Source organism: Solea senegalensis, linkage group LG2 (genome assembly GCF_019176455.1).
Source record: "Solea senegalensis isolate Sse05_10M linkage group LG2, IFAPA_SoseM_1, whole genome shotgun sequence".
NCBI classification, from domain to species: domain Eukaryota; kingdom Metazoa; phylum Chordata; class Actinopteri; order Pleuronectiformes; family Soleidae; genus Solea; species Solea senegalensis.
The window spans coordinates 19,126,933-19,145,090 of NC_058022.1; the positions used below are offsets into that span (position 1 = coordinate 19,126,933).

Sequence of the window (18,158 nt, forward strand, 5' to 3'; positions counted from 1 at the left end):
ATACGGATCTTGATTTCTGCATGTTATGCTGCGCTCAGTCAGTGCAGTGTGCCAGTCGTCCCGCTAACTCAGCTCTTAGGGATGAAATAAACTACACAACAAGTTTAGATATTTCACTCTGGATGAATTTGGTTTCATTAAATCTGTGGGAGAAAAAAAGCAAAACATTCCTCCATCTGTAAGGTAAGTGCATTTTTAATATATTATTTTTAAGTCCATCCTTATAAAAAAAAAAAATAATAATAATGATAAACTAATATCTGAAGTTTAACTTATCCAAACAAAAACTACAACGATGCATTTTGGAATATAGAAAATCACTCTGATGCAATAGCCACTAGCTTAAAGATAGGAATGAAATATGAAATATGAAATATTAAAAAATATTGTGTTTTTATGAGGATATTTCAGGGTACATTTTTGTTTATATCAGACATTTAAAGCATCATGGAAGCAATATATTGACTTTGGATCTTGTATATAGCACCAATATCTATTAACATTAGCTGACCCTATAAAATCAATGTTTTAATCGTGTAAATGTATGGAAAATGATGTACACGACAATGTTTTACATTAAAAAAAACAAAAGAGCCTGATGTTTTGCAGTATGTTTATCCCAAACATACCAGGAAATGTGTTTCTCCACTACACAAGGAGACAGCCGGAGCAGGAGCTGGTTATAATTTTGGCTCAAACAATGCAACTTTCCATCTGCCAAACATTTTGAAGCACAGGACCCTGGGGAAGCACACTTCCTCATTTGCAGGGCCATCTCTCAACACCAACCCTTTTTTTTCTGACACAAGTCGGAGTGTGAATGTTGCAGCTGCATTGAGCATCATTGTTCACAGACTTCCTCCAACTCACTTTATGTAAAAAAAAACATCGTTAAACAGACATCTATGTCCTGTGACTAACACGTGTTGCTAAAACAGTGAATGGATGTGCTAAATAGTTTAGCCACTATTTCCCCTAACACACCGGCTCTTTCTTTGTGGTGTCACGTTCATGTGTGCTCAACGTAAAAATGGTTTTAAAAAGAATCTCTGCAAGATCAAACATTATTGAGGGATAGGCTCAATAATAAGTGGAAAAGGTAAAGTTGCTTCACAGCTTCAGCCAAACCCCAGCACATATGACAACTTTTATATCTACTATATTTTCTTATTCTTACAAATATCAAGGCCCATAAACTAAATGTCTCAATAAAATGTCTCGCAAGTATCCACAAGGTGGCAGCACACACCACAAAATCACTTCACCTGATTGACTGAAGGCACATAACAGCCACACTAATAAATCATTACAATCATGTATTTATTTAATCACACGTAACGACATGATTCATTCAAATCCTTTTGGACCAACGTGTGACACTGACATTATTACAAAACTCTTATTTTTTTTATTGATTTGTCTGTTTTGATTATTTTATGGTTCGTTATAAAAATAAGTGCGCGGGAATGAACATCTGCTTAAAGTTTCAAGTTGTCTGGAAAGGAATAATGCAAAGTACTGTGACTTCCTGTTTGAAAGCATGGTCTTAAACCCACGTGGGCTCTTGTGCCAGCGTTGAAGTCGTCAGAGGAGTTTCATTTCACCAAAGACGTGATGTGATAGAAAACACATCTAGCTTCCTTGAACTTGATACATACAAATCATTGAAACATTTTGTTTTCCTCCTTTCAGTCACTAGTTCCTGAAATATCAAGATGGATTCCACCGCTGTTCCTATGACCTTCACCTACTTACCCACCAACAATGGCTCCAAGTGCAACACCCTGTACGCCCACCGGGACTATGCCAGAGTCCTCATGCCTATTTTTTATTGCACTGTGTTTGTTGTGGGGCTGCTGGGGAACTGTCTGGCCCTCCACGTCATCCGTCCCAATCTGAAGAAAATGAACTCCACCACCTTATATTCCCTCAACCTGGTCGTCTCTGACATCCTGTTCGCCTTGTCTCTGCCTCTGAGGATTGTCTACTACGCTCTGGGTTTCCACTGGCCTCTGCCTGAGGTGCTGTGTAAAATCTCGGGCTTTTTCTTCTACATCAACACGTATGCAGGCGTCAATTTCATGACCTGCCTCAGTATAGACCGCTTCATCGCCGTGGTCCTGCCTCTGCGCTTTGCCCGCCTCAGGAAAGTCAGCAACGTGCGATACATTTGTGTTGGCGTTTGGCTGCTGGTCCTGGCACAGACCGTCCCCCTCCTCGGCATGCCTTTGACCCAGGTGGAAGACGACGGCTTTGTTACCTGTATGGAATACCCAACCTTTGAGAAGATTGACCACATCGCCACCATACTGATTGGCGCTGTCTTCCTGGGTTATGTCACGCCTGTGATCACCATCCTGGTGTGCTACTCTGTCCTGTGCTCGAAGCTTTACTTAACAGCAAAGACCAACCATCTGACAGAAAAGTCTGGACGCAGCCGCAAGGTCATCGGTGTGATCTGCTGTGTGTCCCTGGTGTTTGTTGTCTGTTTCAGCCCCTATCACATCGACATCCTGCAGTACATGATTCGCAAGCTGGGGTCAAGCCCGAGCTGCGCTGACCTCACAGCGTTTCAGGTGTCGCTGCATATCACAGTGTGTCTGATGAACCTCAACACCTGCCTGGACCCATTCATTTACTTCTTTGCCTGTAAGGGCTACAAGAGGAAACTGAAGAAGCTTCTGAAGCTGCAGGTCAGTGTGTCCTTCTCCAGTGCAGTGAGAACATCACCTGAAGGCTCCTCAAAGGATTTTCTAGAGTCCAACAAGATCCACCTCAACGGCTCTACTCCAGTCACAACCAGTGAGAGACTCACAGAACGGCACCATGAGTTACAAAGGATGTGAGAAAGATTTCAAATGTAATCCGGACCCAATCTGAAATGAAGAGTGAAGTGGACTCCCATGCAGCCACCTTGCATCTGCATCAATAGGAAACCAACAGTATTAGACCACATTAGTTTACATAAAGGAAAGTACAGAATATGGAAAATACAGAACCACTTTTTGCTGCTTTCTTGAAGAAAATAAGGCACGCTCGTGTCCTGGCTGCAACCTGATGAAGCAGAGCACAAAGAGGCGCTCGGTGAAAGTGGACAATGACCTGATAAAGAGCTGAAATAGTTCATGCATGTTCCATTTTGTTTACCTGAAACATGACCCAAATGAACGCTGCTAGGACTGAGTGCACTGCCATGTTGACCCATTTGTAAAATGCCCCAAAAGCAACATATTTATGTAAAAAAAAAACGAAGAAAAAAAAAGGGAACAGAATATCACAACTGCCTGACCTCCTCCCACAATGATATGTTTTAGGTGCCACATTGTTTACAGTGCGTAACATACGGTTTTAGATTAGATCATTATCTCTATCTTACTGTCTCGGCTGCTTAACTATATTATGTAATTGCCGGTGGATGGAGCTGTTTTTGTTGTTTTATGATAATAAGGGCATTCAACCTTACATTTTAGGTCAGTTAATGTTACAACAGTGCAGTGTTAAAATCAGGTATCATTTCATTTGTTCACAGCACTGAAAGCGATGATGTTGTTCATGTGTTCTATTTGTACAAATCTACACTTTCTGCGTCTCGTTAGATTTATAATTTTGGTTTTTAGTGCCCTGTTGTGTATGTATGTATGTGTACATCATGACCAAACATGTGTGTTATGTGATAATCGTCCAAAGAAAAACAAACAAAAGACATGATGATATTACCCACATGTTAGGAAATGCACAATGTTGAAAGAAAGACTGCATCGAAAAGGATGAAGCAATGTAGTTGCGTTGGTGTGTCTCTGTTTTCTGTGACCTTCCCTCTGAACTCCCATCACAAACAATTTATACAATTCAGATTACATTTTGAGGAAAAGAGAAGGATAATATAAATTTGAAATTGAAGTTCAGCGGTTTATATATTTTGTAAATAGTTCATAATGTTGTTGTTTTTTTTTTTTTGCCATCTTTGTTCTAAAGTTTGGACGTTTTTTAAAAAAAAATAATAATATTTGAATTGAAATAAAATTCTACAATGTGTGGATGTGACTGTCATATTCTCATTACAGCAGAACACAATAGATTAAGTTCATACTTTTTATTTGTAAGTATGTACATTCACTTAAGGTCAAAGTAAATCAATGTGTGAATCAAATCTATACGATCAGCGTGTCGTGATCCTTGAATCTGTTGCACCACCACAAACCAAAAACAAATCTTCTGTGACCTTTTCAAGTAACCTGAGGTCTACCTCACGTTTCTCTTCTTCTTGCATGGGGAGGATGAGTAACAGGCCACTCATTGAGTTGCAACATGTAACTTGATGAGGAGGTCACAAAAAACCTACACACCTACAAACCTTCAATTTCTTCATTCTGAGTCTAAGAAAGCCCAGATAGAAATGGTAGAAATCAAATATATGACACACAACTATATGAAGCTGCATAGTGGATATTTTGCTAGGTTGGGGAATTCAAACGTTGGTAAGGTTATGTAAAAAAAAATAAAAAATAAATAAATATTCATGTACCCCCCAAGATGCCCCAATGCCACTTGCCACTTAACACGCACAGCTCAGTGTGTCACTGATATAAACTGTGCACGGCAGAATTCTCCATGAGTCTAACAACATTTTATTTTTAACATTCATGATTCCCTGAAAAGCCGTAAAGAATGAATATTATTTTTTTCCCCACCCTTACATGAATCTCTTTAACATTTTTTGAACATAACAATTCACCCCAATGAAGTGTGAATGTATCACAGGAAGTGATATATTATTCACATTTCCTGTGTGAATGTCTTTACTCTGTTGCTGCTTCAGTTGGCGCTTCGCTTGTGCACGACGACGTTCAGGATGTTCATGAGCTGTTTTTCTTTATCCGATGAAGGAGAAAAACACGCATGTACAGTATGTACAAGCAGGACGTTGGAGGTCGACCATAGTTCAACATACAGTTTAATATATAGAAACAAAGATGTAGGGCACAGTGACAACAGACACAATTCCAGGTTACATAAACAATTGAACATTGCAGCGAATGCACCACATAAGATTTATTAATTAAAGCATATTGTTTTAACATACCGTTAAAGATTTCTTAATACATTTTTAATTTAAACTTAGTTGCCAGATTATAAATGTGGCAATTGCTCCACAAAGATTTTAAATTGCAGAGGAGAAGATTCAAATCTGCGGCTAACAATGTGACATCACAGAATGATATGCAGTAAAATCAATTCATTCGAAAACAAATATGGTTACTTAGGTGTGCAGTTTTATCGTTTAACCTGTAGAGGACAGTGTAAAACAGGGTAAAGAGCTGATGGTAAAGGAAGTAAAATGGGCTTTTGACAGACATCATTCATGCTATCACAATTTTTGACACTTCATTTCTCCTGTTTTTGAAAACGGTCAAAAGTGTGAGTACGTTTCTGTGGAGGAGAAAAGACACAAACCATGTGACGCTCGGATTTCTCTTGGTAAATACGTTATATTGTTTATCGGGATTTATTAGGGAGTGGGGAATTCGAGGCAACACATGACAAGTATCAAGGAGAGGAGGAAGAAAATCACACAGACTGTTGTCATAACAACATATTGCAAAGAACACAAAGTACCATCTGCTATGAGATTTTTAAGGCACATGGAGCGGACAAGTCGATAGATAATTATTTCCCGGGAATAAGACTTCAGCAGAATGTGTGAATTCCTTTTAAACGCTGCTTTTGGAAGCACAGAGCAAAGGTCCGGAGGAAATGGCAAATATGCATCAGCAAAACAAAATATATGACAAAGAGATGTAACCTTACATTACATGTCAAACAGAAAGTCAGAGTGTAGAAGAGGAAATGATATAAGTCATGGGAAAGTCCATTTTACTTCCTGTTGTTTAAGTCCTACACTGGGATCGAAAAGTACCAGTTGTGAGAAGAGGTTTGGATTTCACAACGTTCTTTGAGCCAAAATGTCCCAATTCATAGCTTTTACCAGCTCACACACACATTAATCACACACATTCATCTGTATTCAAACCAGGTCCAGACTGACCTTGAGTGTTTCACCTGAAGTATGCGCGTTGCATCCATTAAGTCGACGTGGTGTAAAACCATCTCACAGCATCAGCGTGAAGTGTCTATTACCACCATCTTATTTCCTGTTTATATGGCAACTGCCTCAACATCCTGTTTTTAATTACTTCTCTCCAGCAGCAGATGCTTCTCACAGCAACCTGCTGTGGATTACTCCCCTGAGAACTAATGTGCTGTGACAGACCCCACTTTTCCAATCAATAACTCGCCCTAAATCTGCCATCTCTCTGCCTGCCAAACACACTCCCACTTCTAATGGCACATCATTTTCTTTAAGGGGGTGTAATTGCAGACTGTGGAAAGCTGTAGTCCTTTGTGTTCCAGCTACGTAGATACTGTAAAGGCATCTGAAGCACAGAAACTACAGCCCACGGTTGACACAGGAAGTGATGGGGGGGCTTTACACTTGTGTTCTGTCTCACCACCATTTCCATCACATTGCCCTTTGAGAAAGCATTCACTTCCCTGTTTTGGCTGTTAAAGCAAAGCGCTCCGATAAATTGCTGTGCCGCTTCATAAACCTGTTGGTGCAAGCCTGACAAGATGTTTGTTTGATTTCTGTGGTAAGTGCCCACTTTTTATTGTTCGAGCAAGGCGACCTAAGCAGTTTGACCTTTGAGATTGAGTGGGGGAAAAAAGTTATTTTGGCTGTCAGGTTTTATAGCTACGTCATATGTGCATATTGGTTCCTGTGTGTTTTAGATTTTTATCACAGTTGTTTTTTACTCCACATTTTTCACAAGTAATGGTGTTGTTTCTGTTTGTGTTTGCCACTATTAACAATCATACCAAAGTCAAGTTAAAGTGTGTATATAAATGTACATGTACATATGCATGTACATATACATATACATATACATATACATATGCATGTACATATACATACACATACACATGTACATATACATATACATACACATAAACATAAAAATATACATATACATACACATAAACATGTACATGTACATGTACATGTACATGTACATATACATATACATATACATATACATACACATATACATATACATATACATAAACATGTACATATACATATACATATACATATACATATACATACACATAAACATAAACATGTACATGTAAATGCACATATACATATACATACACATAAACATGTACATATACATATACAAAAGCACCCGGGGGGGGGGATAATTGTGTGAAACCAGAAGTCACATGATTTCTGTCAATATACAGCATGAGTTTTTAACGCATTAACAGTCTCACTTCTGTATTTTACAGTCAATCTGGTCACTGTAACATGTAATGAATACAGGATTGTTGCTTATTTAGAAGCAGCTTCTGTCTGTCTCAAAACATCTTCCTCCCAAAGACTAAGTTGTTTGTCACGTCTTTTCCTTTTCAAACTCAGCTGTGTATTTTCTACCATTGCAAAACATCAAAGTTCTCACTCATTTTTAATGTGTTCATTTGTTTGCTTCCTCACCAAGATTCTAGTATCGTGTGAACTAATAGAGAATTAATTAATTATGTTTCTCGGGACATTTTCAACTTGAAATCTCACAAATTAGTGTTGCCTAAAAAAATAAATAGATAGCCTATAACCAGTGTGTTCCAATAACTCATAGTCTCTCTGTTGTATTGTGTTAGTTTCAGTATGAAGTTGGATGTGAACAACGCCAACATGTCAGAGGAGTACGGGGCTGTGAGGCCTGAACAGGGGCCGGCGGAGTACCGGATGGCCGGCCTCATCTTCTACTGCTTCGTCTTCATCATAGGAGTCATAGTCAACGTCACTGCTCTGTGGGTGTTTGCTCTCACCACCAAAAAGAAGACGTCCGTCACTATCTACATGATAAACGTGGCGGTGGTCGACCTCACCTTCATCCTGCTGCTTCCCTTCAGGATGGTTTACCACCACCAGGACTACTGGCCCTTTGGAGATCTGTTCTGCCGAGTCATTGCTGCGCTCACCATCTTCTACCCTTGCATTGCTCTCTGGCTGTTTGCTCTGATCAGCGCTGACCGCTACATGGCCATAGTGCAGCCAAAGCACGGCAAAGAGCTGAGGAACATCCCCAAGGCCGTGGTGGCGAGTTTGGGGGTGTGGCTCATGACTTTGGGCGGCACTGTGCCCCTGCTCTTCTCTCAATCGGACCCCGATCGCAGCTCCAACTTCACCACGTGCATCAAGATGCAAGACATCATCCACTTACGCCACGACAACCCGGTCAACTTTGTGCGACTTATCTTCTTTTTCCTGGTTCCCGTGTGCATAATGATAGGCTGCTATATCACCATAGTGGATAATCTGGTGCATGGCCGCACCTCTAAGCTCAAACCTAAAGTGAAGCAGAAGTCTATCCGGATCATCATCACACTCATCATCCAAGTGTTGGTGTGCTTTGTGCCCTTTCATGTTTGCTTGGTTCTCCGTTTGCTGGGAGAATTCAAAGACGGCGGGTTTAACACCTGGGCGGTGTTCACCACCTTCCTGATGAACATGAGCACAGTGTTGGACATTGTCCTCTACTACATCGTCTCCAAACAGTTCCAAGACCGGGTGATCAGTGTGATTCTGTACAGGAACTATCTGCGAAGTGTGAGACGGAAAAGCAGGCACACACACACCGGCAGCATCCGAACAATGAGCAACCTGACCAGTGCCATGATATGAAGCAAAGCAGTATGTACTGAATATGTGTATATGGACAGGCAAAGTTTCTACAAACAGACACTTTTCATTCCTTATTGACATGTCCACAGATAGTGATAGTGTTTTAACTGCTTGTGGGGCTTTTTTTTTTTAGCAAATTAGAGCGAAATTAAATATTTCCTGCATATTCATAAGCAGGTTGTGTGTGTTTATATTGATACGTTTAATATGAACTTGCTTTTCCGTGATCCAGTGTTTTGGTCTTTAGCTTTGGTGTGTTGCTTGGCAGATGTCTCGTAATGTTTAAACACCACAACCAATGTTTTGAGAACTTATACCTCACTTGGGAAATGTTGATGTACGTATTCTGTTCATGTGGCAGATTTCGCAACATGGGGGTGGGGGGTGGGGGTCGGACAAATGCAACATTTCTCTTGGTTTGCGTAAACGTTTAATTATAATACAATGCCATGTTTCCTTTGGCTGAATGTAACACAGAATGTATCATACACATATACTTCATTATCAAAAGGATCAAAATTTGCAATTAATTTCCACGGTGTAATTTACACTCACAGTATGGGAGTGCTGCTGTTGTGGCAAAAACATCTGTGTTCCGAGCTGATTGACTCACCCATGAGACTTGAGATGTGTTTTTCTTTTTCTTTTTTTGCATCTCTTTGCTCTGGCAGACACGGCACACGCGTCTGTGGCTCAGGTGTGACAAATGCAGGCGAAAATAAAGCTGGTAAGAAAAAAAAAAGAAAATTAAAAAACGGTATCCTGGTGTTTAGTTTGTTTCTGTGTATAAATATTGAAAGTCTTCTCTTCTCACAGCACATCACATGAAGAGCCTCCATGAGGCGACCCACCACAGGAACTCGTGGTGGGTTTTTAATGTTTGCTGCTGTGACATTGTAACACCTCGGTGTTGCATCATCACTAAGTATATATAGCATGTGTAGTACTGTATAATTATAACACACCACACATGCATTGAAAGTTGCTGAAAATGTATTGACCAGGTGATGGCAGCATGGCACAGCTAGATCACATCCATCCACTAGTTCAAGACGAATATGGCTTGTGTTGGGTCTCTGTCTCTCTCTCTCTCTCTTGTAGAGTTCCTTATCCTCGTTCTTGTTATTTCACCACTTAATACATTTCAACAGTTTTCATGCGGGCACATATTTGCGCTTTTAATGCTGTGAAATAATCTTTCCACCTCTTTGCTGCAAAGACGTTGTTAACTACAACCGTAACAGCTTCCGCCACCGGGACTGAAGTGTGTTTATGGTGCAATGCGAATGATATTGATTAGATGTTAAATGATTCAGTCACTTGAAGTGCATTTACAGTAACATCCTCAAGAGATGTCAGCGAGGCTATTTACTAGATTTAAAGCAACCTTTACCTTAAGGGAGAAAACCCTTTCTGCTCGGGAACACTTTAAAGTCGTGTCTCTGCTGTGAATGTAGAGTAAGAACCATGTTGCAACATCCTGCAGGTGATTCTTCAATTTATTCCTCAAATGACAAACACATGATGAGACCGTTCTTTCTCTATGAGGATTAATTGAAATGAAGGAGGGAACGAAAAGAAATTGATAGGTGCCTCACACAAACCTCACCCAAGCTGAGAATTGATTTGGTGTTGCCACTTGCCAAAATAATCAAGTTAGTGTGTGTGTGTGTGTGTGTGTCACACCAACACAGTCCTAACTGGATTAGACAGTGAGTCAGTGTAGCTGAGTAACTGCATAGTGTCTTGTGCAATTAGACAGGCAATGCACTTTTTTTGCCCGTGGTGTAAGCAACATTTACCATAACAATTTTTTGAACCGTTATCGTGTCTGCAGATCAGCTGCGAATGCAACTGGATAACCTGTTTATTCATGTTTTCAAGGTGCAGCGCGTCAAATTTTGGGGAGGGTTCGTTGGCAGAAATTCAACATACTTCCCATAAGTATTTTTAGATACGCGGATAATCGCCTTAAAATAAAATACGAATAAGGCCTGAGTCATACTCTCTACGCCCGTGCATCCACAGAGGGTCACCTGACCATTTACACAGTCCGTGTGGATCCTCCCACTGAAACGCCACTATGGGCCCACCCCTGAAAACGACCCAGAGGTACGTTTTTAGTATTAGTATTTTTCAACTCAACTAGTCACAAGTTAGTGCCATTAGGGTTAGGGTTAAAAAAAAAGACAGATCTAGGCAGTGAGTTACAGACAATGACAGAAAGACAATCTGTGTATCACGTGATATCCTGTGTGAAAGTCTAACATTAGAGTTGAACCCGTGTCAAGCACACCAAATATAAAATGCCTTAACCACTAAGCGAACTGCCAGTGGAAACCTCTATGAAGCTACTTGATGACAACAGCTTGCTGTTACTGACAGCACCACTAAGGGCGCCTATTTTAAAAAAAATACGATATATATACGATGTAGCACAGAACACTCGCGAGTCGAATTGGTGGCGTCCTCTTGTTTGGGTCAAAAGAGACAGTTACCATGGAAACCTGCCTGAGCTCATGCGAGGAAGTCTGCTGGTATTCATACATGTAAAACCCAGTGGTCAAACTTTACAGTTTGTACACTTCTACAGCAGCCCGAAAGGACAACAAAGCCATTTTGCGTTTTTGAACTTGAGGAGTTTTTTTGAACAAAAAAAAAAAAAGAAACTTTCTGGTATATGATGGCCACTGTAGTTTCCTGATGCGCTTGGGAAACGGAGGGAGGACGCAGGAATCCTATGTTCCTCACAGTCTGCAGTCTCACCACTGGATGACAAGCGATCACAGTTAAATTCACTGAGATGAGTTAAGCTGCACTGAGTGTCCATATGGTTCTCGACTGGTTTGTATCTTCATGGCTACATTCGGACATAGAGGGTGTAGATTTACACTGTGTTTAATCAGACGCAGACTCCTACGTTTCCATCTTACATGGAATTCTGGGAAGTGCAGTTCATCACATGATGATCGTTTTATTGGCCGTCGGACTCCGCGTGGATTTATAACCATGGAGTCAGAGGTTGAATGAAACATCAGAGGGTCATCTATCTGTCCCACCTGTTAGACATCAAAGAACAACCAGCACCGCTGCTCACAGCAACTGGCATTTAAAACAATTAAGTTTCCTGTCAAGTCCGCGTGATGAATTATCCGGAAGCTTTACCAGCTGTAATTCTAAATCTTCCCAACAAGTGCCTTTGTTGTAGAGAAATTAATGAAAACAAGATTGTCTTTCATAGGAGCTGATCTAACAGCGCGGCGGCCAGCTGCTCTTCTTTGGGAATAAAAACAGTCAGCATTAAGCACAGCTCAGACAAAATACTTCTTTTCTTTTTTTTTTCTCCTACCACTCGTGTGGAAAACAAATCAGGCAGTGAGCACAGTGGCCATCTGTTTTGTTATTTGATATGTGTGAATACATGTTGTAATGACTTTGTTTGTGAATCACTCTGCACGGCGGAACACACGAGAGCTCTCGAAGTGCTGGAGTGTTCAAAGCTAATCATATAATTGGACACAATAGTCGATGACAAATGGAGACGCTCGGAGCCAGCCAGCTGGGGAAGTGAATATGTAATCATTGTAAAATCATATCATTTTTGCATATTTGAAGACAGCTTAATAGAGTTTGCGTGTCGCTACGGCATCAGATGACGATCAAAGGCAGTGTTGTTGTAGCTGCTGTTTTTGAACAGTGCTTTCTGTAGAAAAAAACATTTAAATATTTAACCATGATTACAGGTGTTGCTCAACTCTTAAGTGCATACTTGTGTCTAAGTATGGATGTAAATGGTCTTTTCTCTTCTTAATGACCACTCAAAGCTGCTTTTGCCATTCAGCCATTCACACCCCCCATCCACTCACACATTCATATAGCCCATCTACTGTATGTTACACCCATTCACACACTTCTCAGCGCTCTACCACCGAGCCACCGTCGCCCCAATATTTGTGTGTGTGTGTGTGTGTGTGTGTGTTCCCTCTTGTCAGGACCAGTAGTCCTCATGGAGATCTAAACCTGGTCCTGTTGAGGCACAACCTCATTTCTGAGGAACTGGTTATGCGTTAGGCTAAGATTTGAAATTGTGGCGAGTCGCTTTGGATAAAAGCGTCTGCTAAATGACATGTAAAAAAAAAGGTCAAAGTTAGGTAAGTCAGGCTTTGTTTGGTGAATGTAAATCAATGCATGTTAGCTGCACCAACCTGTGTATGTGTGAGAGTGTGTGTGTATAATATACAGTATGTATAATATAGTGTGTGCTACTTCATCATACAGACAGTTATTTAATAAATGGTGAGAAGAGGCAGAAATAGATGGTCTCCAGTCATATATCAATACATTGAATTAGTTTACTATTAGTAGTAGTAAAGGGCCACACAGATGGTGTCGTGGTTAGCACCCGGGTTTGCGACCCGGTCGGAACAAAGGCCTTTCTGCATGGGATTAGGTAAATTGGACACTCTAAATTGACCATAGGTGTGAGTGTGTGAGTGTTTGTCTCTATGCGGCCCTGTGATGCACTGGCGATCTGTCCAGGGTGTGACCCCGCCCATCACCCTTTGTCTGCTGAGATTGGCACGGCTTCCCCCGCGACCCTCATGTGGAGGATAAAGCGGTAGAAGATGGATGGATAGTGTTAGTAAAGTATTGGCCAAATGGTGAAAGCGCTGAGAGTTATAAATAAATGTTTGTTATTGTTACTTCATGGTTAAGCAGTTGAAACAGCTCCAAGTAATTAAGAGTCAATGGTTGAATTAAATGTCCTGTTGTGGGAGTACCAGCAAAGCAAAGTAAGCAGCGGCAATTTAAAATGTGTGGAGGAATATCTGCTATAACAACATGTATTTATTTATATAATAACAACTTTTCATATTCAGAACATAGTTGGGATCTCCGGATACTCGGGTGGAGGTGGGAGACAAAAGGAGTAAAAGTCAGGTAGCACTGGTGTACAAAAATAACGTGTTAACACCAGTTTGCTGAATATCTATACCGGCGTAAACCACAATAATATTTACATGTGACCTCATTTATAACACGCTTCTACTTAAATGTCAAAGAAAACACACACACCCGCCACTCAAATGTGTTTGAAGCAGCCGCAGAAACAGAACATGTCACAGTTTGGTTGAAAGCACACTTTTACTATACCATTAGTCTTCATATTGTTCCAATTAGAGCAGGAGGAGATGAAAGAGGGCCCATAACATTATATAGATACTGTACACATCAAGCCTCGCCTGGGCCTCTTTGTCTACTGTACGGTGTTAGAAACAAGCAGCTGCCTGCGTTTACATCATTTAGCGTTTCTCTCTGGGCACTTTAATACAGAGAATCTCTCCCCTGGTAAACTTTACAATGGGATGTTGAAGGATACTCCCAGACTGCTATAGGAAATGAGAGGCACATGTGTGTGGATGTAGCAGCGGGTGTGATGCTTAGCTTTGGGGCTGCACAATGAGACTAATAGGTTCCTTTTGCAGACAAAAACCAAGTGAAGCACATGTGCCGTTGTTTTTATCTCCAGGTAGGTGAACGACAGCGGTGTTTTCGGCGCGGCAGAAACTGCGTGAGGTATTCCCTCTTTGTACACATTTTCAGCCGGGATCGCTTTACAGAGGTAATCTTTTCCTTTGGCAATGGCAGTCTGCTCCCACATTGTCTTTTGTCTCCATTAAAAGGAGATAATCTACTGCAAGAGATTCAAATGCTACTAAGCTGACTCCAATTGACCCCACAGTTAGCGGAGGCTGGGAGAAAAGGAGGAAATGTATGGCCTTGATTACAGCTGTGTCTATTTTAGCAGATTGTTCTGTTGCTGATTCGCGCACACAGAGTCGACTACCATTAGTGCGTATAAATAATGTAAGGCCCTCATCGCTCTCTCTCTCTCTCTCTCTCTCTCCCAACTCTCCTACTCAGCTAAGTGGAAACCGTGGCCTCCTCTTTTCTTGGTTCTACATAGATTACTGTAAGATTTATTTTCGGTCCCGTAAAGGAGCATGTTCCGCTCGGTGCATGTGGGAATGTTTTTTAATTGTGTCACGTGAAGTGGCGTAGGCACTCCGGCGGGGCCTATGTCGGCTTGTGTTAATATTTAATCCAGTCTCACTTCAGTTTCCTCATGATCTACGGTATCTTAAGAGCAGAATAGGAGCGCGACAGTACACGGCAGATAAAGAGACATGAGTAAAGACATCATAGCTCCAGGCCGCTGTCTCACTCAGGATGTAGCGCTGTGAAAAGCTCGCGGAGACACGATTATGAGATTCCACTTCCCCTCGGCTGAGGCTGTGTAGTGCAGTGCATCCTGAACAGTGAGAGATATTGTGGCGGCTAATGCTAATGCACTCATTTGAGATGATGTGCATCTAAAAAGAGAGAGAGAGAGGGAGAGCTGACTGACAAATTTAATGTAAATAGCAGGTATAAAGAGGAAGAGTGGAGGAGTGGTGTGCGGATGAGGGTGGGCTGGGCGAGTGGTGGGGGCCAGACACAGTTAACCTGTGTGCATAAGAGAGACAGAGAGAAGGGAAGATGGAGAGAAGAGTGAGAGAGGGCTTCCACCCCCTCTGTGTGCACATCACGTCTCCTCTCCCTGAGCTCAATTACAGGATTGATACTCAGAGAGGAAACTTCATCATGTCGTACAGATGTCTTCACTGAGAGAAAGAGGAAGACGAGGCATCTTGTCATTTAACGTGACACCGTCTGTGTACGTTCGAAATAAACAAAATGAGAAACAGTCGGACTTTGGATTTCATTACTGGCTAATAATAAATATGGAGCAGCAGTTAAGAGTGGGACCTCACAGCAAATCCTTACTGACAGAGGAGCCGAGTGGAGGAGGCCTTGCCTGTTCCATGAAGAATTTAACAATTCAGCTGAGTGAATTAATCTAAAACAATAACTTGTAAACAATAATACTCCTTCAGTGAGGCGTTCAGCTCCATCATAGTAAACATTTTTTATAACCCAGACAGCTCTATAAAGTGCTTCAGGCATCATTGGGCACCACCATCATTAGTCAGTGCCTGTGTGTAAATCGGAGTAAAACCACGGTGGTGGTGGCGATGCAGCGCAGACACAAGCCCGTATCTGCTTTACTGTGTTTCATTTCAAACGTGACACGAGCGGAGGATACACTCCACAACAATGGCCGTGTTTTGCTTTAATTTGATTAGGTTTTGTCTCAGCAAATGCCAAGTCCTGTTTTGCCTCAAGAACATATCTCTTAATCACGTTCCATCCAGGCTGTGTCTTTCATCTAAATCTCACAGCCGTGGCTCACACCCAACTTTATTTAGCTGAAAGGTAGAAAAAAAAAGAACACACACACACACACACACACTTTCAACAAGGGAATACAATGACAAAAGCCTAGCTCTCATCTCTGTCACATAAAGTGATGTTTTGTGTTTAGGTGTGTGCAGCTGAGGTGTGTGCACGCGTGTGTGTGTGTGTGTGTGCATTTGTGTGTGTGTGTCTGTCTGCAGGGCTCAGATCCATGTTGTTTGGTTTGCTTCTCCATTAAGAGAGCTGTAAAGGAGAGGGAACAGATGGCTGCTGGCCCGCTCTGTCCTGCATCCTCTCACAACTGCCACACTTCCTGTGCGTCCATTAATCTTCTCTCACTACTCCTGCAGCACAACTTTATTAAAACAACTCAGGAGAGAGTGAACAACAAGCCCGCGCAGCTGTCAGGAGCAAAAGACAGAGCCATTCGTCCACAAAAGAACAGCCTCGGATTTCCAGACGCATCTGTAAACCAGGCCGGGATGAATCCGGTTGGCTTTGAAGCTGCCTCGGCGACGCGCTCGCTGTAGTAGAGATGTAATAAATGCTCATTAGGACGCAGCTGGAACTGCTGTTGTTGCAGAGTTCATAGGTACAGTTTGTCAAACACGTGAGGCTCAGGCTCCCTGTCTGGGACTGACTACTGTTTCCTCCTGCTCTGAGAACATGTGGGAATCCTGTGTGATAGGGAAGTTTGGCCTGAGTGACGGCTGTGAGAACAGGAATCCTCATAAACACTTAAACAGTCTCTTTATTATTATTATTACATTATGTACTACAATTATACACAGAGCCTTGTTTGTATTCAATAAAAAAAAAAAAAGAAAGAAAAGAAATGTGCCTTGGGTTAATAAGTGGAACCCTGGTAAGGAACGATGACGTAAAGTCAGTGATAAAGACCTGATGCACCTGAATAATCGTTGCAAAAACACCAGGATTTTCCCACACAGAAAATCTACATGTGTCGTCGTGACAAATATTCTGGGAACATTCATAGCTCTATTTGGCCCTGTGCTCTGTGTCCGTATCAGTCAGCGGGTAAATTGAAAAATCAATTCCAATTTAAATTATTGGAATAAAGAACTCCAGGAGTCAGAGATAAAAAAAAAAAAGAAAAAGAAAAACCTTCTCCTTGTAGATCCCCTTTAATTGGAAAGTCATTTCTTCAGGGTATTCTAATGGTTCTGAGGGAAGATTGCAAAATAAAGTTGATGAGCTGAAGGGGGGGCGGGGGGTTAATAGCACACGCTGTGTGTGTGTGTGTGTGTGTTTGTCTGTCTGACCCGTTGTGTTTTCCTTGTGCCGCCACAGTGTTCATTCTTGCCCTCCCTTATGACAGAAGCCCAAATGAAGACTAATCCAACGGGCTCACACACACACACACACACACACACATCCTCACGCCTGTGGTCACTTGTCTCATCCATCTGCTATCTGGGGGAGTGTCGGAGGCTCCTGGGTCAAACTAAATTAACCATCCCTCGCTCACAATTGTAAAAATGTAATTGACTTAATATAACCAACCCTGGTGATTTGGATTCTCTGGCTCTGAGTAATTTTACAAAACCCACTTCACATATGAGGCAACTTCACAAGCTAATATTGTGCCGGTGTATCCTGACAAACACTAGCTGCTAAGAGCAAAGTTCATTTCAAAAAATTATCATTATTATTGTTTTTCTTCTAATTATTAGAGCAATTTCAATAATTGATAATGAAACAATTCTATATTTTTTTTGTTATTTGATCTGAGTTCACCTTTTCCTGATGTTTACTGCGGAGTGAGTGGAAAGAAATCACGAGTAGTTTTTTTTTTACATTGTGCTGAATTATGTTGCCCTCACACAGCCGTCATATAACTCTGACCTTTAGTATCATTTAAAAACAGTCGTAAAAAATACGTATAAAATGATGAGGAAATGGGAATTAATAACGCAGAATTCAACACGTTACAAGCTCATTCATTCAAGAGGCATTTTTGATATGCCACACCTGATGTTGAGCATACTGGGACATTAAGCGGCTTAAGAGGTGGAGAACAAAGTCAGAGCGAAAAGAGAATTTGATTCATCCGGTCACCCTAACCGGGCCACACGGTGGTGTAGTGGTTAGC

At 41.4% G+C, this 18,158-nt stretch overlaps 2 protein-coding genes across 2 annotated transcripts; both read left to right on the forward strand.

Moving 5' to 3' along the window:
• Positions 1-3,269, forward strand: gpr183a (G protein-coupled receptor 183a). The gene is made up of 2 exons (XM_044019673.1): positions 1-183; positions 1,693-3,269. The coding sequence occupies exon 2, from the start codon at positions 1,716-1,718 to the stop codon at positions 2,844-2,846; it is 1,131 nt and encodes a 376-aa protein (XP_043875608.1). The 5' UTR covers positions 1-183; positions 1,693-1,715; the 3' UTR covers positions 2,847-3,269.
• Positions 3,270-3,972: 703 nt separating this feature from the next.
• Positions 3,973-9,197, forward strand: gpr18 (G protein-coupled receptor 18). Its single transcript, XM_044019674.1, has 2 exons — positions 3,973-6,650; positions 7,720-9,197. The coding sequence occupies exon 2, from the start codon at positions 7,727-7,729 to the stop codon at positions 8,744-8,746; it is 1,020 nt and encodes a 339-aa protein (XP_043875609.1). The 5' UTR covers positions 3,973-6,650; positions 7,720-7,726; the 3' UTR covers positions 8,747-9,197.
• The last annotated feature ends 8,961 nt before the right edge of the window (positions 9,198-18,158 follow it).

Coding starts and splice junctions, on each gene's coding strand:
- gpr18 (XM_044019674.1), top strand. CDS start 7,727: ATGAAGTTGGATGTGAACAACGCCAACATGTCAGAGGAGTACGGGGCT.
- gpr183a (XM_044019673.1), top strand. CDS start 1,716: ATGGATTCCACCGCTGTTCCTATGACCTTCACCTACTTACCCACCAAC.